The 21,611-nt window shown below is 38.5% G+C and overlaps 1 protein-coding gene and 1 non-coding gene across 3 annotated transcripts in view; one reads left to right on the top strand and one right to left on the bottom strand.

The window, feature by feature from the left end:
• The window catches only part of MYRFL (myelin regulatory factor like), a 114,790-nt gene that overhangs the window by 14,433 nt on the left and 78,746 nt on the right, over nucleotides 1-21,611 (top strand). For both annotated transcript variants that reach the window (XM_024736972.1, XM_024736973.1), the window contains exon 2: nucleotides 18,504-18,594. In XM_024736972.1, coding sequence (XP_024592740.1) covers nucleotides 18,504-18,594 — 91 coding nt within the window. The remainder of the gene's footprint in view (nucleotides 1-18,503; nucleotides 18,595-21,611) is intronic.
• On the bottom strand, nucleotides 17,838-17,910 carry TRNAG-CCC (transfer RNA glycine (anticodon CCC)). Its single transcript has one exon. It is a non-coding gene; the product is annotated as a tRNA-Gly (tRNA).

Raw genomic sequence — 21,611 nt, 5'->3', positions numbered from 1 at the left:
ATCCAGATTTCCCTGGGCTCAAATCCCTCCTCTACCATGCACTCGAGATGCTGCTTTAGCAAATGACTGGGTCTCTCTGAGACTGTTTCCTCATCTATTAAATGAAGCAGGTATTACTTCATAGGAGAAAAATGAGAATTAAGTAAAATGATATATGTGAAGTACTTTGAATAGTGCCTGACTTACAGTTATTGCCCAATGAAACAGTATTATCAGTCTTTTGTAATTAAGAAAAATGTTTATTCTTTTAATGGAGCTCCCAGAAGCCGTCTGTGATCAGTAAGGAAACCTCTACCATTTAATGAATGCTTGACTTTATGCTAGACCTTATACAAAGGCCTTTAGCTGTATGTATTCTTAATTTGTACAACAAAATGAACAGGCAAATAATGTTATCATCATTTTAGTGATGAGGAAACAGAGATTCAGAAAAGGTTTGTACCTTGCCCAAGGTAACACAGCTATTATGTATCAGAGCTTAGAGTTGGACAGATGTCTGTCTTTCTCCAAAGGCCTGTGCTCCTTGCCACTCTGCAGTGTCCTCCAAACAGGTTGCAAGGGGACATCTGCAAAGTTAGCTGGAAGTTAATGGCTCCTCTTAAAATAACCAGAGCTTTTGTGTGTGTGTGTCACAATGTGCATGTAATTCCATTGTATAGATGAAATTATTCTGGAATGTGAGCTGTTGGAACTTAAGTGCCATCTGGCATTTTTTGGCAAAGCCCAGCTCTGGCACCATAAGATGAAGTGCTAGCAGTAAAAAGGCAGTGGTTTATGTTCATGGAGCAGGCAGCTACAGAAACTCAAAAGATAAGGCTACTAATAAGAATGCAAAGATATAAGAACACCAACACTGACCTGTAGTACTGCTTGATGCAAAACAAGAATCCATAGAGGGAATTTAGGAAGTTGGGTTTGCTCAGAAGTGTAGTAGAAAATATTAACTCTCAATATTGTCCTTTTTGGTACCCAGACTCAAGACATAAAGTCCAGTAAGATGGTACCCCAATATTTGACACCTTGGTATTAGCAATATAAGAAACCATTGTCATGTAAAGCAACGGGGAGTAATGTGTTCTAAGGCTAACATCATATGACTTGATAATTGGAAATAGTATCGCTCTCATGGGATTAAAGTGATCAATATCCTCAAGTATTAGAAGCCAAGAAAAATGCTTCCTAGAAATCTCTATGATATGCACTTGATGGCAGAAGCCTTAGTTCAGGCAGACCTGGGTTCAAATCCTGATTCCTCTGCTTCTTAATTTTGTGACCTTGGGCCAATAACATAACATTGTAAGTTTCAGTTTTCTCCACCTGTAAAATGGAGATAATAACACCTACCTCTTGGCGTTGTGAGCATTAATGATAAAATATTAAAATGATGAAATGAATGATAGTTATTGATTTTTTTTTTTTAGTTATTGATTTTTATTATAACACTTGCAAGTGTGGAGAAACAAAATTGCTTGCTCTATTTATTTTGAAACAAGAATGAGTAAAAGCTACATATATATATTCATACTTTTTTTTCAAAGAAACACTCCTGTCCCCAGGGAGTTATTACAACTTTTACGTGTTCACATTAATTCCAGAGCCTTTATAATCATAAAACCCATTTATAGCCTTTAGTTGCCAAGCAACAAAGGACAAAGTACTGAGTATTTCTTTTTATTGCAAAAGGTTCAGCTTTTCCATGTTGGTCTTGGAATCAACATTTTTCAGAAAAAAACAGAACAGTGAAACTTAATACCATATCTTTAAGGGTTAGTGGGCATTCCTTGTTTGGAGGTTGAATCAAAGCTGAAAGGAATAAGTTGTTATCATTGTCTGTTCTTGAATAGTCTACAGCATTTGTCCTAATTTTATAGTAAATCTGTAAGAGGTTCTGAAGTTGGGACACTGCAAACTCAGTTTAAAGAGAGAACTTGTTTCATTTTACCTCTATTCTGTGATGCTCTACCTGTAAGAAAACTAGTTCTTTGATCTGTCAGTTGTCTTTCGGAAAAGGCTAGGGTGGTGTAAAATACATATGAAAAATGTTATCTGCTAACCTTGGTAACCGCTGACCTCAAACAGGTTATTCAACCATGCATTGGCAGGGTTTGAGAAGTTGGCTTTGAAGCACATAACTAAATTCCCTAATTCTTTGAAAGGTATCAAAGCTTTTAATTACTTCTATTATTTTTGTCTGTGGATAATCAGTAAGTAAAGGTTGGGAACCCCAAAAGAATCAAAAGAATATATTACTGTTTAACATCCTATAAAATATCCTAGTTGAACTAATATTTTTAAAAGCTTATAAAAGCACGTATGGAAACAGTTTTTTAAATTTGCGTAGCTATTTCTCTATTCGTGCATACTAAAACAATACAAAAGCAGATCGGAGTATCTTGATGGGAATTTTACTCTCTTGGCCCATATGCATTCTGTGTGTGCAGTGGGATTCTGTGGATGGAAAGTGTGGAGACAAGGATCCTCGTTTTTTTCTTCCCGTGTGGGTTAGAGAAGCTTGCTGCTTTGAAACAAATCTGTTAAGTCACATAAGATGTTTATATGCAGGAAGAGGCAGAAATGACACCTACAAACTATTTCTTATAAATTCTACAAGGTAACAACTAGTCAAGGTTCTTCTGCTGAGAGTAATGTCCTTTGGGAAGATTTTTGTGCCCGAGTATAAAAGTGTAAGAGCTAGCTATTGGACCAGAAGAGGGACACTTTATTATCCACACATCTCAAGAAGTGCTGTGCCTTAAGAAGCATTTGGAGTACTACTATTTCTTCTTTTTATTTACATGAGCATAAGACAGACACACACATATATCTCTCCCTTCCCCTGGGAGAAGCAGGCTTCTGTGTGAAGATCTGAATGGACCTTTCATGGTGGTGAGGATGACAGGGCTGTAAACCATGCTCAGGACCTGGTTCTCCTTTTACTGGCTGTTTATGGAAATGTTGGGGAAAAACCCCAAAAATCCATACCCAGCCACCAACTTTTACAGTTCCTTATTTTGCCAGTTCTTTCCTAACCCGTCTTCGAAGTTTCCTTCTCACTCTTCCATTTGTATTATGCTTGTTTATAGAGTTTGATATTTTACAAACTCTTTCACTTCCTTCAACTCATTGGTCCCTCGTGCAACCCTGAGAGGAAGACTTTTTATGGTGAAAGAAACGGATCCTTAAAGAAATTGACAGATGTGTCTAAAATCACAGGGCTGGTGGCCAAAGCTTTGTCTTTTCCTTCCAAGCCCAAAGCTCTTTCCATCTACATACCACTTTGCCTTCCCAAAGGAAAAAGTGGGTAAGGACATGTATTGGCTTATTGGCTTCCATATTCTAGGGCTCGATGTCAGAAAAACACTTAAGTCAACATGGTAGATCTTTGGAGAAAACTCCTCTTTTTTATCCTCTCCCTCACTTAACTCTAGTTACTACATACTCCACTGGCCACTGGCTATCCAACCCCTCTCCAGAACAGAGCCAGCAAGTGCCTATATTTTAGGCTTTCCCCTAACCTCCTACTTTGATGAAACTGATCTTCCCTGAGTTTAGCAGTTGGTTTACTCTTCTGACTCCTGTGTTTGGGGTAGGGGTGAGGAACAGAGAAGGAATAGGAAGGAATGAACACTTATTAGTACCAAGCACTAGTAGTATTAAAGGAAAAAATTCAATGACTCTTGTTAAAGCATGATAAGGGGGACTTTATTCAAGGGAGGGACTGTCATAGTAGGCAGTAACCACTGGGATGGAATTTTGCAGTGGGGCAGAGAGATTGGGCTCAACTCCAAATACAGCAAGTGGGAAATTATAGCCAAGGAGCAGGGTAAGGGGGAGATTCTTCATAAACTGGCCTAACAAGATTCTTCCTGTAAGTAGGCTCAGTGATCTGACACCACCCGGGGGCTGGTGGAGGATGAGGAACTCGATTGATATGGAGCATGATCAGATATGAAGGACGAGGGATTCTGGTTAAACTGATTTATCATGATTCTTGCTAAAACTGGAAAATGAAGAGAGAAACATGGAAATAGACCTCACTGAAAAGTTCAGGGGAGCCTGAATACAGTCCGGTCAGGGAGAGAATCTGTTAGTAGTGGGATTATAGATAGATGTTATCACTTTTAGTCTGCAAGCAATGCTTTAAGGTGATAAAACCCACCTCCTTTTTTTGATAAGGAAACAGTCCCAGAGAGTTTCAAGACCTGGAATTTAACCCAAGTCTGCCTGACTTGCGATTTCCCAAAGCTCCTGCTTTCCTTGCCTCCAGGTTACACGGGGCTCCCTCCTTCCAGAACACCCTCGCCCCCTGCCTTGTCCACCTGGCTAACTGCCTTTCACTCTCAGGGTCTCTGCTTTGGCACCCTCCCTTCAGGGCTAGCACATATTCCATAGAACTTTGCATTTCACCCTTCGAAGCATGTATTGCCTTTTTCTGTGTCCGTCTCCTGTGGACAGCTAGAAGGAAGGAACTATGTCTGATTCATTCCTGTAGCCTCAGCAGCTAGGGACTGGCACGTAGTGGGCACTCAACCATATTTGCCGAGTCAATAAATAAACTCCAAGCCTGGTCTCTTTTCAGGATCCCAAGTCTTCTGGATTTCCCTCCTTTATTTCTTGCATCGGAGAGGACATGAGCCTGTCCTACATCTGGCTGAAGACTCAGCCCTCAGTCAGTGCTCTGCTGGGCTGTCCCCTCCCTATGAGGGTTGGTAGGAAGGAAGGCATTGCCGAGGCAGGCAGGAACCCTGAAAGCCACACGGTGAGCAGCTTCCTTGTCATATTTTCCTGAATTTGTGCAGGGTCTGCCCATGAGGCATTTAATATTTAATTTAATATTTTAAATGATTTAATATTCAGCACTGCCTGTTGCAGATAAGCCAACTCCCCTGTGAAGCCTGTGTGTGGTGTCTCCTCTTTGGCTTCCCTTCCTTTGGGATGTCTTCCTCTTCATCCTTCTCTTTCTCCTTCTTCCTTCTTCCTTCTTCCTCTTCCTCCTCCATTTTGGTCTTTGGCAAAATTAGACTTTCTAATACAACAAATCACAACAATAATTCTTCAAACCCTGGGCATAAAATAAATGAGAGTCCTTAATGAATTCCTATACCATTTAAAAGAAATGTGCTCGGTTTCAGTTTCCCAAATTTGTCTTCCATGGTTAAAAATTAATATTGGTTAACATGCAGTTGATTATGTTTTATTTCTCTTCTTTTGTTTTATTATTCCTATATGTATTAACATTAGTATGTGCTTTTGAAGAGAAAATGGACAAAGCTTAACCTTCATGTTGAAGGGCTGGGAGGAGGCTTAGTTGTAAGGTTCCAAAACTCCTGGAAAAGTGAATCCCCAGGCTCCCAGAAAGGCCAGAGGATCTTGCTTAGTTTATATTTCAAATAATTAATTTAAAAGGAGAATAAGTATGAACTTGATAATCAGCTAGTGAAGACACTGAAATACTTTCATGAAAATTGAGATACCTAATGCAGTAGACAGACCGTTTCCCTCTCCTACCTTAAATCCTACCAATTGTTAGATTATTCACCCAGAAGCTGTGCCACAAGGGCAGATCTTAAAAGGTACCGAGCCAACCAGCCATCATTTATTATTTACACTGAGCGACCCTGGGTTTGTGAAAAAGCAATACAGGACACAGTCACATGGAATTGTAATAATGTTAATGCTGAAAGATCTTAGATCTATATTTCTAAGTTATAAATGGCAGGCACCATCAGCCGTTCCACCTTCTTTCCTCCTAACAGAAGCTTAATCTGTTCAGACAGAGGAGAGTCCTTGAGCCCAGGAAGGATAGGTTCTAATGTAATTGATCTAAACCAGTTATCCTAATCTCAGTGGCCTCCTCCCTCTTCCCTTGCCCTCATAATTCAGCAACCATAACTCTTCCAACAACCTTTTTATAAAGGGTAAATTCCTATATTTTCTGAAGTACTTAACAATATTATAGTTTGATGTGTCCTTTAAATTTCTATTAGGAATGTTGTTGTTTTTATTAGTTTTTGACTGGTTTGCTCCAACCCAACTTTCTTTCATTATTTTGCATGATTTTGCAGAAGGCAGGGTGGTTCAGGAATATGTATGTTATGTTACAGTAGAAAACACTGCAGTAAGAACCCCTGCAATAACAACTGTGTTATTGCGACTTGAGGAAGTTACTTAAGCTTGCTGAGGCTGTTTGCTCCTCTGAAAAATGGGAGTAGTACTAGACCTATCTGACAATAAAATTATTGTTCGGATTAAGTGAGAAAGTAAATGTAAAATTCTTAGCAAGGTATTGGTACATAAAATGTGTTCAACAATTTTACCAAGCATTATTATTATTATTCTCCATTGGCCGTCTCTCATGTGGCTTGACTTCTGATTCTTAACTGCTTTGTTGGATCTCCGCCAGACACCCTCCTATTTGTCCACATTCCTCTTAAGGTATGGGACCCAGGTCATCAAGATTGGACCTGTGCCTAGAGGAACAGGGACCTTACCCTCCCAGTTCTGTCCTCAGTGCTTTCATTATTATAAGCCTACGTTAGTTTCTTTGTCTCCCCGATACTTCTTCATGATGACAAAATTAAACTGATGTCTTTATCACTTATTTACGCAAAAGCCAAGTCTCCCCATCTCATATTTACATAATGGAAAAAAATCAATGGAAAGCTGAATGCTTAATCTACTAAATTCCATCGTGTCAGAGTCAGCCATCAATCCAGTTGCCAAGATTTGACCTGACTTTTTTTTTTTTATTGGCGTATAGTTGATTTACAACATTGTGTTAGTTTCTGCTGTACAGCAAAATGAGTCAGTTATACATATAAATATATCCATTCTTTTTTTTAATTCTATTCCCATATGGGTCATCACAGAGTAGTGAATAGAGTTCCCTGTGCTAGAGGTTCTTACTAGTTAACTATTTTATGGATAGTACTATGTCTATGTCAATCCCAGTCTTCCAATTTATCTCTCTCCCCTGCTTCCCCCTTGGTAACAAATAAGTTTGTTTTCTACACCTGTGACTCAATTTCTGTTTTGTAAATAGGTTCATTTGTACCATTTTTTTAGATTCCACACATAAGCGATATCATATGATATTCGTCTTTCTCTGTCTGACTTACTTCATTCAGTGTGACAATCTCTAGTGACCTGAGTCTTTTATACTGTATTTTTACCTTGTTCATCTCCTTCAGGCCATTTGCATACATGGCAGGTTTGCCTTTTCTATACTTGTCCAAATCACAAATAGCATTATTGAGAAGGATGAGAGCAGAGTCATTTTATAGTACATTTTAGGATTTTCTCCGGGTTAGCATGTTAGGGTTCAGTTCTCCCAGATACAAATTCACCTAATTCTAATGTAATTTCTTTTACCTTTTTCTGTCTTAGCTACAAGTATAGCCATCCTTGACTGCCCTCCCCCCAGTTGGATTGGAAGGCCCTCTTATGTGTCTCCTGGGCCTGACATACCACATTGTGTTAGTCGTGCCTTTTTACTGTCTGTGCTCCCGTCCCCTGGCTTGAGGGTAGGATTGCGTGTTGCTCACTGTTGTATCCCAGTGCCTAGCACATGCACTTCATTAAATATTTATTATTGGATGAGTGAGTTAACAATTTTGTTAAGTGTCTAGTTGAAATCAAGGTATACATTTTCATGCACAGGCTCCTAATCTGCTGATCAGGAAAGCAGATGAAATCCATCCACAGCAGTAGTTCTTGGTGGGCACTTGCAGGCTCCTGGATATCTTCTGCTGTCCTCAGAGGCCAGCAGCCAAGTGTTCAGCAATCCTTTCTAGAATTTTGCATCTGTGACAGTTATTGAAAAGCCATGTGGGTGTTGCCATCCTGTTACACAATGTGCTTGAACCATTTATTTACTCAAGTTGAATAAAGGTCAATTTTCATTTTATCTTGTGAGTATCGGGCGTGTAAATTTCAGGTGAGTCATATCATGTTAAAGTCCAGAGACAGTCTTTTAATTTGGTCACTGTTTCCAACAATGGGTCATGTTAACTCTGCTTGAAAGAACTGATTAGCTTCTTCCTGGATCGGTGCAGGACTACTTGTACAAGGAAGACTGGGGAGACTTCTGGGATTCCAGGTCATTAGGTGGAGGTTTTCTTGGGGGCAGTGCCCTGCAGTTCACTTCTCTCTCCAAGAGTGCAAAAACAGGATTGACATGACATGACCTGGAGCAGATGAACCCCTCCAGCTCCTTCCAGGCTCCTCAGCCAACTCTCTCCTGTTCCCTATCTCAAGGCACCAACACCACCTTCTGCCCGGCCACCAAAACAGAGATGGGAGAATCCAGTCAGTAACAAAGTCCAGTAGGATTCTCCTCTCAAATACTACTCACAGCCAGGGGTATGCTGGTAAATGTTTAACAACCAAATCTTTGGAAAGAAATTCTCAATTTGTAATATTTCCATGGTGTAAATCTTCCCACTATTGCCAATTTCAAGTTACTAACGTGAAGACTCTAAATATGGAGTTGGGAAGAGATGTGCCCAAGCTTGTATGAGCTGGCTCCAGCACACCACTGCACACTCTTCCACCTTCCTGACCCCACTTCCACTGCACCAGATCAGAATTTCATGGCATTCAAGGCTCCAGGATCTGCCCCTGAGGACAGTTCAAGCCTCATGGACCCCTGTTCCTGGAAGCTTTACCTGGAACCCTTTTGCTCCTGTTGAATCATTTAGGTGACTTGTAATGCTCTGTGTACACTCAGTTGTCACATCGAGCACTATGGTACGCCTTTATGTCAGTCTTTCTCACTGGTTTATGAACCTCTTGAGCACAGCAAGTGATGGTTATGACAAAGGGTAGTATTTATTGAGCTGGGAACTGTGCTAAGCACCTTATATGCATTATCTCATTTAATCCTCACAACACCATGAAGGAAATGCTCTTATTATCCCTATTCTATAGATAAGGAAACTGAAGCACAGAGAGGGTAGGTAATTTGCCCAAGGTTGCACAGCTGGGAAATGTTTCGGCCAGAATTGACCTAAGGCCTGATTGTAGAACCAGGACCCTTAACTACTAAGGCACCCTTGTCTTTGTGTCTCTAGCACTTGGCACTGTGCCTGCTCCATAGCAGGTGCCTGTTGATTGTGTGTTGGGTGATTTAGTGAGGGAAGGCTAATGCTGGCAGTGTCCTTGACTAGTCTCTTTGCTCCAGTCTCACCCAGCTTCACTCCCAAGAGCAGGCAGAAAGGCCTTTCAGAAATATAAACCTGATCATGTCTGATGAGAAATTGCAATGTCTTCATAACCTGTAAGGCGAATTCCTTACCTTGATACCTATGAACCTTCATGATCAGGTTTCTGAGATACGCCGGTTTCTCCAGATACACCTTCCACCATTCATCATCACATTTATTTATTCAAATGTTATTACTCATCTGAGAAATTCAATATTTATTGAACAACTACCACATTCCAGGCCTTGTCCTGGGTGTGTAGGATCTATATAGAAAGAGGCAGTTTCTACCCTGGAGGGGCTTAAAGTTGAGTGGAGAAACAGATGCGCAACGTGTAATTTCTACAGTGGCTGAAATAAAAGTACCCAGAGCTTGCAGCGGGGTCCGGGAAGGGTGCTGTCCTGTCTGTGCCGCGCTCTTCACCCGCCTCCCAGCTCTGGCCAGACCGCACACTCAGTTCCATGGGAGTCCTGCTGCAGGCTCCGTGAATTCATTGGTACATACTCTTTTCAGTTCCTGGGATGTTTTTTAAAATCACCTTCTGCTTATCCTTAAAAATTCCTCTCAAGTGTCACCTGCAGGAAGCCCTCGCCCCAGCCCGGCCAGCCTAACAAAAAAGGCTCCTGCAGTAGGACGCCCACCGCCACCCCGGCACTTACCACCCTCTGCTGCTGCAGCCGATCTTCCTGTCCCTTTTGCTGGACTGTGAGCTCGTCCCCAATTTTATTCCTGGACACATGGTGAACACTAAGTCAGTGTTGAATAAATGAGTGAAACAATTAGTCTTTTAATGATCGGAAACGTCTCTGGGAAAATGTTATCTCCACTAGCTAACTGAACGGGTTGTGGCTCTCACCACTGACATTAGATTTTAAATCCAGTTTTATTTTCAGTGGATTTTCAAGACAAAAGTAACCTTAGCAAATGAGGGTCTGGTTTCTCCTCCGACTTCTCTGCTTCCCCCTTCCTCCTTCTTTGGAAAAGCATGAACATTTCAGCTCCAGTTCCTCATGAACCCTGGCACATCAGAGGGAAACTATATGTTTAACTTTAAAGGGCAATCAAAGGGGGAAGGGGGAGACACTCATTGTGGCTTTTTAGAATCTTTAAAATACCTAGAGCTGCTGTAACAGACAAATGTTGTCATCTTGCCTGTCGTTTGAATACTCTGGGCAGCGCTGTTTTGGGACAAAGGGCAAAAGAGTAGATTAAGAAGGGAGGGGGGTGTCTGTGTTTGGGGATGTGATGTGGGAAGGGAGTCCCTAGGGTGGAAACGAGAAGTGTCCTTACACTTTTTTTCACAGGACTGGGGGGCGGTGGCGGCTGGGCAGGTGGGTGGGAAGCAGAAAGGGAGGTCCTTGCTGGGCACACCCTATCCATACCTTTGGAGAAGCCCTGTTTCCCCAAAGGCATGTGTATGTCTATCAGCGGGTCTTGCGGATGCAACTTAGATTTGTCTGGGGCGTCCCTGGTGGGTTGATCCTCATAACCACGCACTTTTTTCTTGTCTGCCTTGTAAGGCCAAGGGCAACAGCACAGGTGACCATTCTGCAGCTGTTGCGTGCCTGGAAGGGAAGGCAGAAAACTAGGGTGAAGAAGGGGGGCCCTTGTTTCCTAGAGCAGTTCTCCGGCACTCGCCGGAGGCCTGGGTAGCTTCTGCTTTTGTGAGCAAAACTGTGACAGCCCTTCCCGGCCACAGAGAGAAACGTAGAAAAGGGTGGAATCGAGGTCTGAAACTGAGCCTCCATGACAGGGGGCAGGATGCCTGAGGACACACTCTTTGCAGGTTTGGGTGTTATAAACCAGCGTTTAAGACATTTAGAGCAAAGTGATTATTTTTAAAAGCATGCAATTTATTTTAAGAGGCTTTTGAGAGTTGGCCTGTGTGTGCAGAGCCTCCTGAACACCGTTTTATCTGACACTGTGGATTTATCTTGTTGAGGAATTTCCTTAAGGTCTGGAAAGCACAGCTGTGACTTTGGAGTCCTAGAGAAAGCCAGCTACTCCAGGGCTCATCTATCCTTGTTCATTAAGAGGTTTGCACAAGCCACACGGGCAGGTCCTGTATGCTGTGGACCATCTCTTATTTCTACCTGGGAATGGAGGTTGGAGAGGGTGAGTGATGTAAAGCAAGTGGCACAAAGGTCAGGTCTGAGAATCTATGGGCCACTTCCTACTTCTATGTGGGGAATTGTGTGTATGTGTTTGTTGGGCGGGGGGCAGTGCTGTATAAAGCAGATGGGACACCAGCAGGGGCTTCAGTGGGAAACTAAACAGATCTTTTCCTCCATCTGCTTCTCTTAGCAATTGGCTTGACCAAAGCCCAGGGAAGTAGTAGTGTCAAGTTGCTTGTCTGCAGTTGGCTGGCATTGTTGGGAAAGGAAGAGGAACACGGGGCGAGGTGGGGGAGTAATGGCGCTGGGGGTGAGAACACCCTCAAGAATCAGGGTAGGTCTCGTTGGCTTCCCTGCAGGTTACTTACTAGCTGTGTGACCCTGGGCAAGCTAGTTAACCTGTGTAATCACTTTGCCTTCTCTGTACACTGGGAATAATATTAATGTCCACCCCCTAGGGCTGTCATGAGGATTGACGAGGTCGGGCAGAGTGCTTCTTCTTTTGCTTGGTCCAGAGTAAGAACTCCAGACTTCCTCTGAAAGTCCCTGAACAACCGCGATAGTGTGCAAGTTGACCTCCCTTCTTCTGTTCTTGTTCCCTTATAGTCCTTTCCCTCAAAGCAACCAGAGTCACCTTTTATAAAAGCATATTAAAGCATATTATTTCACTTTCCAAAGGCTTCTCGTTGCTCTGGCCACCTCCTCTCCCCGTCCTACCCCTCCCCGTGCTCCTGTGCTCTGGCCACACTGGAATGATTCGTTTCTCAAACACACAAGCACAGTCCAGCCCTGGGCTCTCGTGGTGCTGTTCCCTCTACCTGGCATGCTCTGCCCTTGATCTTTGCATGGCTGGCTCCTTCCTGAGAAAGGCCTACACACTGAAAGGAGCTCCTTCCCCCACCATCTATCATGCCACTCTGTTCTGTTTTCATCACCACCCGAAAAGATCCTGTTTATTTATTGTTTCTCATATGTCATGTAAGTCCTTCCCCACTGTTGCTACCTTTCCCTCCATTAGAATCCAAGCCTCCTGAGGGGATCGTGTTAATTTTTTTCATGGCTGTGTCCTCAGAACCTTGTACAGTGCTTGGCACATAGTAGGTGCTTAATAAAGAATGAATGAGCCTTGTCTTGCTCTTTCTTCCTTCAAAGTCTAGCTCAAGACAAAACTCCACTATGAGGTCATCTCTGACCATCTCAACTTTTAAAAATATCTTCCATCCATTTCCCTCTGAGTTCTTGTCACTGAATGGAGTTGGCAATCTCTCTTCTCTTCCCTTTTCCTTCTCTTTTTTTCTCCCTCCCTTCCACCTGTCTCTGGCACCCATCAATTTTTACCATTTGGGAGGTGCTCAAGATTTTTAAAATTTTGTTTTAGTGCCCTTGGATGAATTAGCAAGCCCAAAGATAAAGGTGAAATGGCCCTCCTATACCTCCTATAACCAGTGCAGGGATCTAGTGCAAAGGTACCTTACCCATGGGAAGAATTCAAGGCTCTGGATTACATGAGGGTTATGGGTGTGCAGGATAGACAGCTGAAGTATTGCATATTTAAATTATACCTGGAAAAAAAGTCCACAAAGTTTAACAAAGTTCTCATTAAATTATCAATAATCTACTTCAGATTTCATTACAATGAAAGAAAAAACTTTTGGCTTACCACTGTTGGCAAAAGCAAAAAAAATACCAGTTGTTTCAGATCCTATTCTATTTTATTTTCCTGGGCATTTTTACATTATTACACTTTAGAATCATTTTGTTATTTTAAGATATTTTTTATTGTGGATGTTTTAAATGTATAGATTAATTTAGGGGTGTTGACACATTGTGTAATAGCAAGGTAATGAAAATACATATTTCTAATATTAACGAAAATAGTTCAAATTTTTTAACCATTGAACGTGATGCTGTTATTTAATGTAGGTTTTCTATCACATATATGTATACGAGAGATATAGATATGTGTATATGTATGTGTATAAATATATATAATCTTAAGCATGTATTCATTGGAATCAATATTGAATGTTTAATGCCTTCTTGGCATCAGTTGAGAAGGTCAAATACTGTTTTACCTTTGATATATGAATTCCAATATTGAATTATCTTTTTGTTTCTTGATGAATTTTTCTCTTAATGGAAATGTTAAATTCTATTTGATGGCATTTTATTTAGGATTTTGGTATATTATTCACAAATGATATTAGTCTGTAGTTTTCTTTATGCATCTCATCTCTGTCAGCTTTTGGCATCAGTTTTATGCTGGCTTCATAAAAAATTTTGGGTACTTTGCTTTTTTTCTATATTCCAGAATTGTGAAAATGGCAGAGGAATTATCATCTTGTTAAAGTTTTAGAAGCATGACCCATGATGCCATTGGGACTTTTACCTTTTATGCAAGGGTGGGGGGATGGTCATGAGTAGAAATTTTCTCTATTTACTCCAGGGTTTGTCAGTTTAGACTTTTTCTATATTTTTTCGTTTATTTTAGCAATTTGATTTCCTACTTTTTTAGAAAATCATTTTATTCAAAATTGTGCAAAATAATTTTCCAAAGTGTATAATAGGGATTAAAAAAAAAAAGAGATAACTCATTCTACCATCTAACTAGTGTCAACTATGGTGGAATATTATTTCATCATCTTTCTATGAATAGCTACAGATAGAAGGATGGATAGTTAGATAGTAGAAATAACTTAGTAAGAAATGGATCTTAGCTCCCATGCACTATTTAAATAAAATATTAAATATAATATAAAATATTAATTTTAGTTGAATTTAATGGGATAAAAAGAAGGGAAACTGAAGGAATTACAGAATTTAAATAAATATTTCTTTACTGTTAGAGATATCAGTTCTAAAGGAGTCTTCCAAGATTAAGAAAGGGGATTTAAAAGTTACTACAAAGTTGGAATAGTTATTTTTTTACTAAATGGTTCAGGTTTAGGGTAATGAAGATGAACTCTGAGATATGAATAGTAAGGTGATTAATACCACATCTCTTCCCATTTTCCCTCGCCCTACCTTCTAATCTTTGTTGCTGATATTTTTTCCATTTTAAGGGTTTATTACTTTTACATTTTGATCTGCAACCATAATTCCCTCAGATATTCAGTTTAAATCCTATATTTATATGAATTCACTGTTCATCATAGTTTTTCCTCTTTGATTTCTAAATTTCTGAGTTCTTTATTTTGATTCATGTTTTGCTTGGCTGAATTTCACTGTCAAGGAATTATTTTCAAGAGGAAGTCATGGGGACTTTATACCCTGAACTTTTAAATTTTGGAATTGTCTGTTGCCTTTACGTTTAAAAACAAATTGGGTGGGTATAAGATTTTGCAAGCCACCTTCTCTTGAAATGCTGTAGAATTTATTAAATGGCTGCAGAGTATTGATATTTCATTGAATGAATGTCAATTAATGGTCATTTATTCTCAAAGATGCAGATGTAGAGAATGGACTTGAGGACACAGGGAGGGGGAAGGGTAAGCTGGGACGAAGTGGGAGAGTGGCATTGACATATATACGCTACCAAATGTAAAATAGATAGCTAGTGGGAAGCAGCTGCATAGCACAGGGAGGTCATTTCGGTGCTTTGTGTCCCACTAGAAGGGTGGGATAGGGAAGGTGGGAGGGAGACGCAAGAGGAAGGGGATATGGGGATATATGTATACATATAGCTGATTCACTTTGTTATACAGCAGAAACTAAACACACCATTGTAAAGCAGTTATACTCCAATAAAGATGTTTAAAAAAAGGGTCATTTATTCTCAATTTTCTGTTATTAAGTGTATTATCGTAAGTGTATTAAGTGGAATTTCTGGATCAAAGTATACATGCACATTCTTTTTTTTTGGAAACGTGCTAAACACTTTTCAGACAGATTATTTAATATATACTCCTATCAGCAGTGCATAAGAGGGTTATCTTATTTCCATCAGCATTAACAGTGGATTTTATTAATTCATTGAATATATGCCAATTTGGTAGGCAAAAAGAAAATTTTCTCATATTTTAAATTCTGTTTCTTACTAATGTTTAACATGTTTTGTGCATCTATTAACCAATTTGATTTTTTATTTTATGAACTGCCTTTTAAAGCCCTTTACTATTTTCTGTTGGGGTGTAGCTGTTACCTCATTGTTTTGAAAGAACATTTTGGATATTATGGATATTTACTCTTTTTCATGTATATTGAAAATATTCCTCACTTGGTCTTTAACTTTTTTCACGGATTAAAATGCTTATGATCACCAATGGATACTAAAACTATTAGATAAAAATTTAATGCGGAACAAAATATTTGCAAAATCTCAAAGTATCTTGCCACAAATTACAAAAAGAATAGTAGTAACTTTATAGTGGAGAAAGTTGGCAGATAGTACCTTAACTAAGGGATGAAAATTAACATCAATAATGAGACACTATGGTCCTCCTGATATAAGGCACTGAGAGAGACATAATATCATTTGTGTAATATTCTTGCCAAACATACAAAACTTGAATTTAACCTTGAGAAAATATGAGGCACACAAGAATTGAGAGACGTTCTGTAAAACAGTTAGCCTACACACTTCAAAAAAAAATCTAAAGAGGCATGACAGCTACATGTACTATGTTATACTGGATTAAATTCTGGACCAGAAAAAAATGCTATAAATGACGTTATTGAGACAATTGGCAAAATTTGAATATGGAATGTAGATTGTACAATAAAACTGTGTCAATGTTAAGTTTTCGGATTTTGATAATTTAACTGTGGTTGTGAAGATAATGTTTTTGTACCTAAGAATATATACTGAAGTATTCATGGGTAAAGGTACTTGTTCTCAAATGGTTCAGAATGGTATGTATAGGTAGATGTGTATCATTGTGTTTTGTGTGTGTGTGTGTGTGTGTGTGTGTGTGTGAGAGAGAGAGAAAGAGAGACAGAGAGACAAGACAGAGACAGAATAATGCAAATGTAGCACAATGTTAATAATGATGAATATGAGTGAAGGGTATATTGCAGGCGGACTCTCAACCACTGCGCCACCAGGGAAACCCTGTAGCTTCTCTTTAGGATAGAAATTATTTCAAAGTAAAATGTGAAACATTCTTCTCCCCTCAAAAAAAGGATAAAGTAAAATTTTATCAATCTTTTTTTAAAAATAGTTTTTGGCTTTCATGCCATGCTTGGGAAAACCTTCTTTATGTCAAGATCATAAGAATAGTCACTGATGCTTTCTTTCTATGGTTTCATTTATTTATGTTGAAATCTTTGATCTATCTGCAGATTTGGTGTGGAAGCAGGAAAATGATCCAGGTTTTTTTTCTCCCAAATATATAATCAATTTTCCCCACAGCATTTATTGAATAATGAATCTTTCCTCACTAGTGTCAAAGGATATGCTTATCATGCATCTATCTGTGTGTATATATATATATATATAATATTTATATAAGTATAAAATATATGTTCCATATATATGTAATATTTCTTGATATATCCTGGACTTGTGTTCCTTTGATGTGTTCACTTGTGTGTTTCTCAGTACTTATTTACCCCCTTCCTCCCTAATTTTTCTGGTCATTTTTATGTATTTATTTTTCCAGATGAACTTCAGAACATTTTCCTTGAGGATTATTTGATTTCAGATAACATACAAACCAATTCAAAAGGGTTTATTGGATGTATACAGGACTTTGTCATGTAATTAGAGTAGAAGGGGAACAACCAGCCTTATTAAGGGTAAAAAATCATGAAGGACCTGGGTAAAGGACCTGGCAGAAATATTTAGACTATCACTCCTGTCCTCTGCCTTAGCTATTAGGTGACTTAATCTCAACCACCAGCTTTAAAGTTTATTAGTTTAAATTTTGGGAGAAATAACTGAAGTGGTCACTGGCCAACCAATGGATTTTTTCTTTCTGATTCAAGTGCCTGTAAAGGTTGCAGGAGACTGTTTTTATAAGGGGAAAGTTCTCAGAAAATGACTGTGTATTTGGCAGACATCATAAATAATGTCTAGTAAAAGCTTTGCAATATTGAATCTTTCAGTCTAAGAACAATGAAGTTCTTTCCATTTATTGAAATCTCTTCTTATGACCCTTCATAGAGTTTATTAGCTTTTTAAAAAAATATGTTGTCCCTAAATATATGTTTAGATATTTTAGGCTTTTTGTTATTTTGAATGGAATCTTCTTTTTTTTTCATTATATTTATCTGAATTTTTGACTGGTTATTTTTTATACATATAAAAGTAATTAGTTTTTATATTTAACTTCAACCATTTATTGACTTTTCTGATCATTTCTAATCGTCAGTTGTTTCTCTTGAATTTTCTAGGTATAGAGTCATGTTATCTGCAAAGAAAGATTGTTTTGTCTTCTTTATAGCATATTTTTATATTTTATATTCTTTTTTTGTTATTTATATATTTACTTATTTATTTGGCTGCACCAGGTCTTAGTTGCAGCATGCAGGATCTTTAGTTGCAGCATGTGAATTCTTAGTTGCGGCATGTGGGATCTAGTTCCCTGACCAGGAATCGAACCTGGGCCCCCTGCATTGGGAGTGCAGAGTCTTAGCCACTGGACCACCAGGGAAGTCCCTGTATTTTATATTCTTTAAAAATTCTGGTGTCTTTGTTCTGGTCAGAAAGAAACCAATAAGCTTATTTTCATTTTGTAAATCAAGAAAAAGGACAGAACTATTGTGTTGCATTTTGGGAAGTCTAACAAAAATGTGAAGCAAGATATTGAACTTCTTGTTGAACTTAACTGGAAGTAATCTATCAGACCAACATGCCAATCATCAGTCTGTCCATTCATCCAGCCAGCCAGCCAGCTAGCCAATAAATGTTAATTGCTGCCTTTTTCATAACATAGATACAATAAGAAAGACACAGTCCTCGCCCTTAAAGACATTAGATAGAGGAATAAACACAAAAGCAAGCAATTATAATAGTGTACATGGTGTTAATGTATGCACATAAAAAAGCACCTAAACCTGCCTTGGACAGTCAGGGAAGGCTGCTCGAGGAGGGTAACATCTAAAAAGATTTCTGAAGGAAATATTTGAATGGAAGAAAGGCCACACTGTCAATAAATGCATTATGCCATTTAGTTGCTTTGAAATTTTAGCGATTAGCCATTCTGAAAAATTCATGAATCTCAAGATTTTCAATTTGCCTTTGCAGCTCAAGGGGCCAGTGGCACTCTGGGGAACCCGACGCTGGATACAAGTCTGCTGGAGGAATTCTTGGGCAATGATTTTGATTTGGCGGCCTTGTAAGTAATGAGGGCACTGCTCTCCATTTGGTCGTTTTTTTTTTTATGTTTGACTTTTTTTAATATAAATTTATTTATTTATTATTTATGTTTGGCTGTGTTGGGTCTTCGCTGCTGCACGCGGGCTTTCTCTAGTTGTAGCGAACGAGGGCTACGCTTCGTTGCGGTGTGGTGGCTTCTCTTGCTGTGGAGCACGGGCTCTAGGCACACGGGCTTCAGTAGTTGTGGTTCATGGGCTCTAGAGCGCAGGCTCAGTAGTTGTGGCTCGTGGGCTTAGTTGCTCCGTGGCATGTGGGATCTTCCCAGACCAGGGATTGAACCCATGTTCCTGCATTGGCAGGTGGATTCTTAACCACTGCACCACCAGGGAAGTCCCTCCATCTGGTGTTTTTAAAATTATAAAATAATTAAATGAACTGGGAAGTGCTTCCTTCTTTTCTGTTTTCCAGAAGAGCTTGAGTAGAGTTGGTCTTATTTCTTTTATAAATCTTTGGCAGATTTCACCAGTGAAGCCAGCTAGGCCTGGAGTTTTTTGTTTGTTTGTTTTTGTTTTATTTAGTTTTAATCTGAAAGCCCTCACCTTCCAATTCAATATCATTAATAGATATGGGGCTATTCAGGTTATCAATTAGTAGTTATCAACTTAGGCAGTTTATATCTTTCAAAGAATTTGTATATTTCTGAATTTACTGGCATAAAGTTGTTCATCATATTTCCTTTTCATACTTTTAATGTCTGTAAAATCTATAGTGAACAACAAGTGTTGCTCTTGATGTCAGTAATTCATGTCTTTTTTTTTTCTTGATCAATCTAGCAAGAGGTTTATCAGTTTTCCTAACCTTTTAAAGAACTGGCTTTTGGTTAAATTTATATTCTTAATTGTTTTTCTGTTTTCCATGTCATTGATTTCTGCTCTTATTTTCTAATATTAATATAGCCATGTCAGCTTTCTTTTAAAAAACTTATATGCAATAAAATTCCATTTTTGTCTTGTGTATGGTTTTGTGAGTTTTGACAAATTTATAGAGTTGTACAATTACTGCCATGATTACCACACACAACAGTTCCCTCACCTGAAACGTCCCCCCTACATTTCCACTTTGTGGTCAAACCCAACACACACCCCTAACCTCTGGTGACCACTGATCTTTTCTCTGTCCTTATAGTTTTGCTTTTTCCAGAATGTCACATAAGTGAATTCATATGGTATATATAATTATAAGTCCAGTTTCTCTCACTAAGCATAATGTCTTTGCTCATTTTTTATTGCTGAGAAAAATTCTGTTGGATTGTTGTGACAGAGTTTGTTTATCCAGTCACTCATTCAAGGACATTTTGATTATTTCCAGTTTTTGGCAATTATGAATAATTTCTATAAATATTCATGCACGGGTGTTTGTGTGATCAAGAGTTTTAATTTCTCTAGGGTAATACCTTGGATAGTCTGCTGGGTCATGTTTTAAGTGGAAGCTTAACTTTATAAAAATTGCCAAATTTTCTAGAGTGGCCATACCATTTTACATTACCACTAGCTATATATTCTAATAAGCGTATAATGGTATCTCATTTTGTTTTAATTTGCATTTTCCTATCAACGAATGATGTTGAGCCTTATTTCATGTGCTTGTTTGCCATTCGTACATTTTCTTTGGTGAAGTCTTTTTTCAAATTTTTTGCCCATTCTAAAAAATTAAAGTTTTCTTATTTTTGAGTTTAGAAAATTCTTTAAGTATTCTGGATATAAGAACTTTATTGGGTATGTGATTTATGAATACTTTCTCCAAGTCAATAACTTATGTTTTCATTCTCTTAACAATGTCTTTCCCAGAGCAGAAGTTTTAAATTTTGATGATATCCAATAGATCAAATTTTTCTTATGTGGTTTGTTCTTTATATCTAAGAAATATAGATATTGCCTAACTTAAGTTCCCAAGGATTTTCTCCTGTTTCCTTCTAAAAGTATAGTTTTACATTTAGGTCTATGATCCATTTTGCATTAATTTCCATATAAGTTTTGAGATATAAGTTGAGATTAATTTCTTTGTGTATAGGTGTCCAGTTACTTTCAGAATCCCTTGCTGGATAACCTTTCTCTATTGAACTGTCTTTACACTGTTGTAAAAAATCAGACGACCATATTTGTGTGGATCTATATCTAAACTCTTTATTCTGTTCCACTGATCTATATATCTGTTATTTTGTCAGTACCATGTTATCTTGACTACTGTACTTTTATCATAAGTCTTAAAGCCATATAGCTCCAAATTTGTCTTCTTTTGTAAAGTTGTTTTGGTTATTCTGATTCCTTTGACTTCTCACATAAATATTAACATCAGCTTGTTTATATCTGTACAGTGCTGCTGAGGTATAGATTAGGATTGTATTAAGTATAGAGATCCATTTGGGGAAAATCGACATCTTTACAAAATTGAGTCTTCCAATCCTGAACGTAGTATACCTCTCCATTTATTTAGGCCTTCTTTGCTTTTTTTCATCAGCATTTTACAATTTTAGCATACAAATCTTGTATATATTTTCTTTAGATCTACACCTAAATGTTTCATGTTTTTCTTTGAGTTATTGTAAGTAATAGTGGTTTTTAAATTTTTTTCAAATTTAATTCCCAATCATTCATTGCCAGTATACAGAACTATTACTGGTTTTTATATTTTGGGCTTAGGTCCTATCATCTTTTTTTTTAATTTTTTAAATTAAAAAAAAAATTTTTTTATTTGGTCTGGCCACATGGTTTGAGGGATTTTAGTTCCCCAACCAGGGATCAAACCTGGGCCCCGGCAGTGAAAGGGCCGAGTCCTAACCACTGGGCCGCCAGGGAATTCCCGGGCCCTGAAATCTTAATGAAGCCATTTACTAGTTTAAGAGCTTTTTGTAGATTTCTTGGCTTTTTATATCTTGACAATCATGTCTTCTGCACATTGGAACAGTTGTATGTCTTTCTTTCAGAACTGTATGCCTTTGAATATTTTTTCTTGCCTTATTGAACTGGGTAGAACTTT

Source organism: Neophocaena asiaeorientalis, unplaced genomic scaffold, assembly GCF_003031525.2.
Source record: "Neophocaena asiaeorientalis asiaeorientalis breed wild unplaced genomic scaffold, Neophocaena_asiaeorientalis_V1.1 scaffold134, whole genome shotgun sequence".
Lineage (NCBI taxonomy): Eukaryota > Metazoa > Chordata > Mammalia > Artiodactyla > Phocoenidae > Neophocaena > Neophocaena asiaeorientalis.
This window is presented reverse-complemented; position numbering and strand designations above follow the sequence as displayed.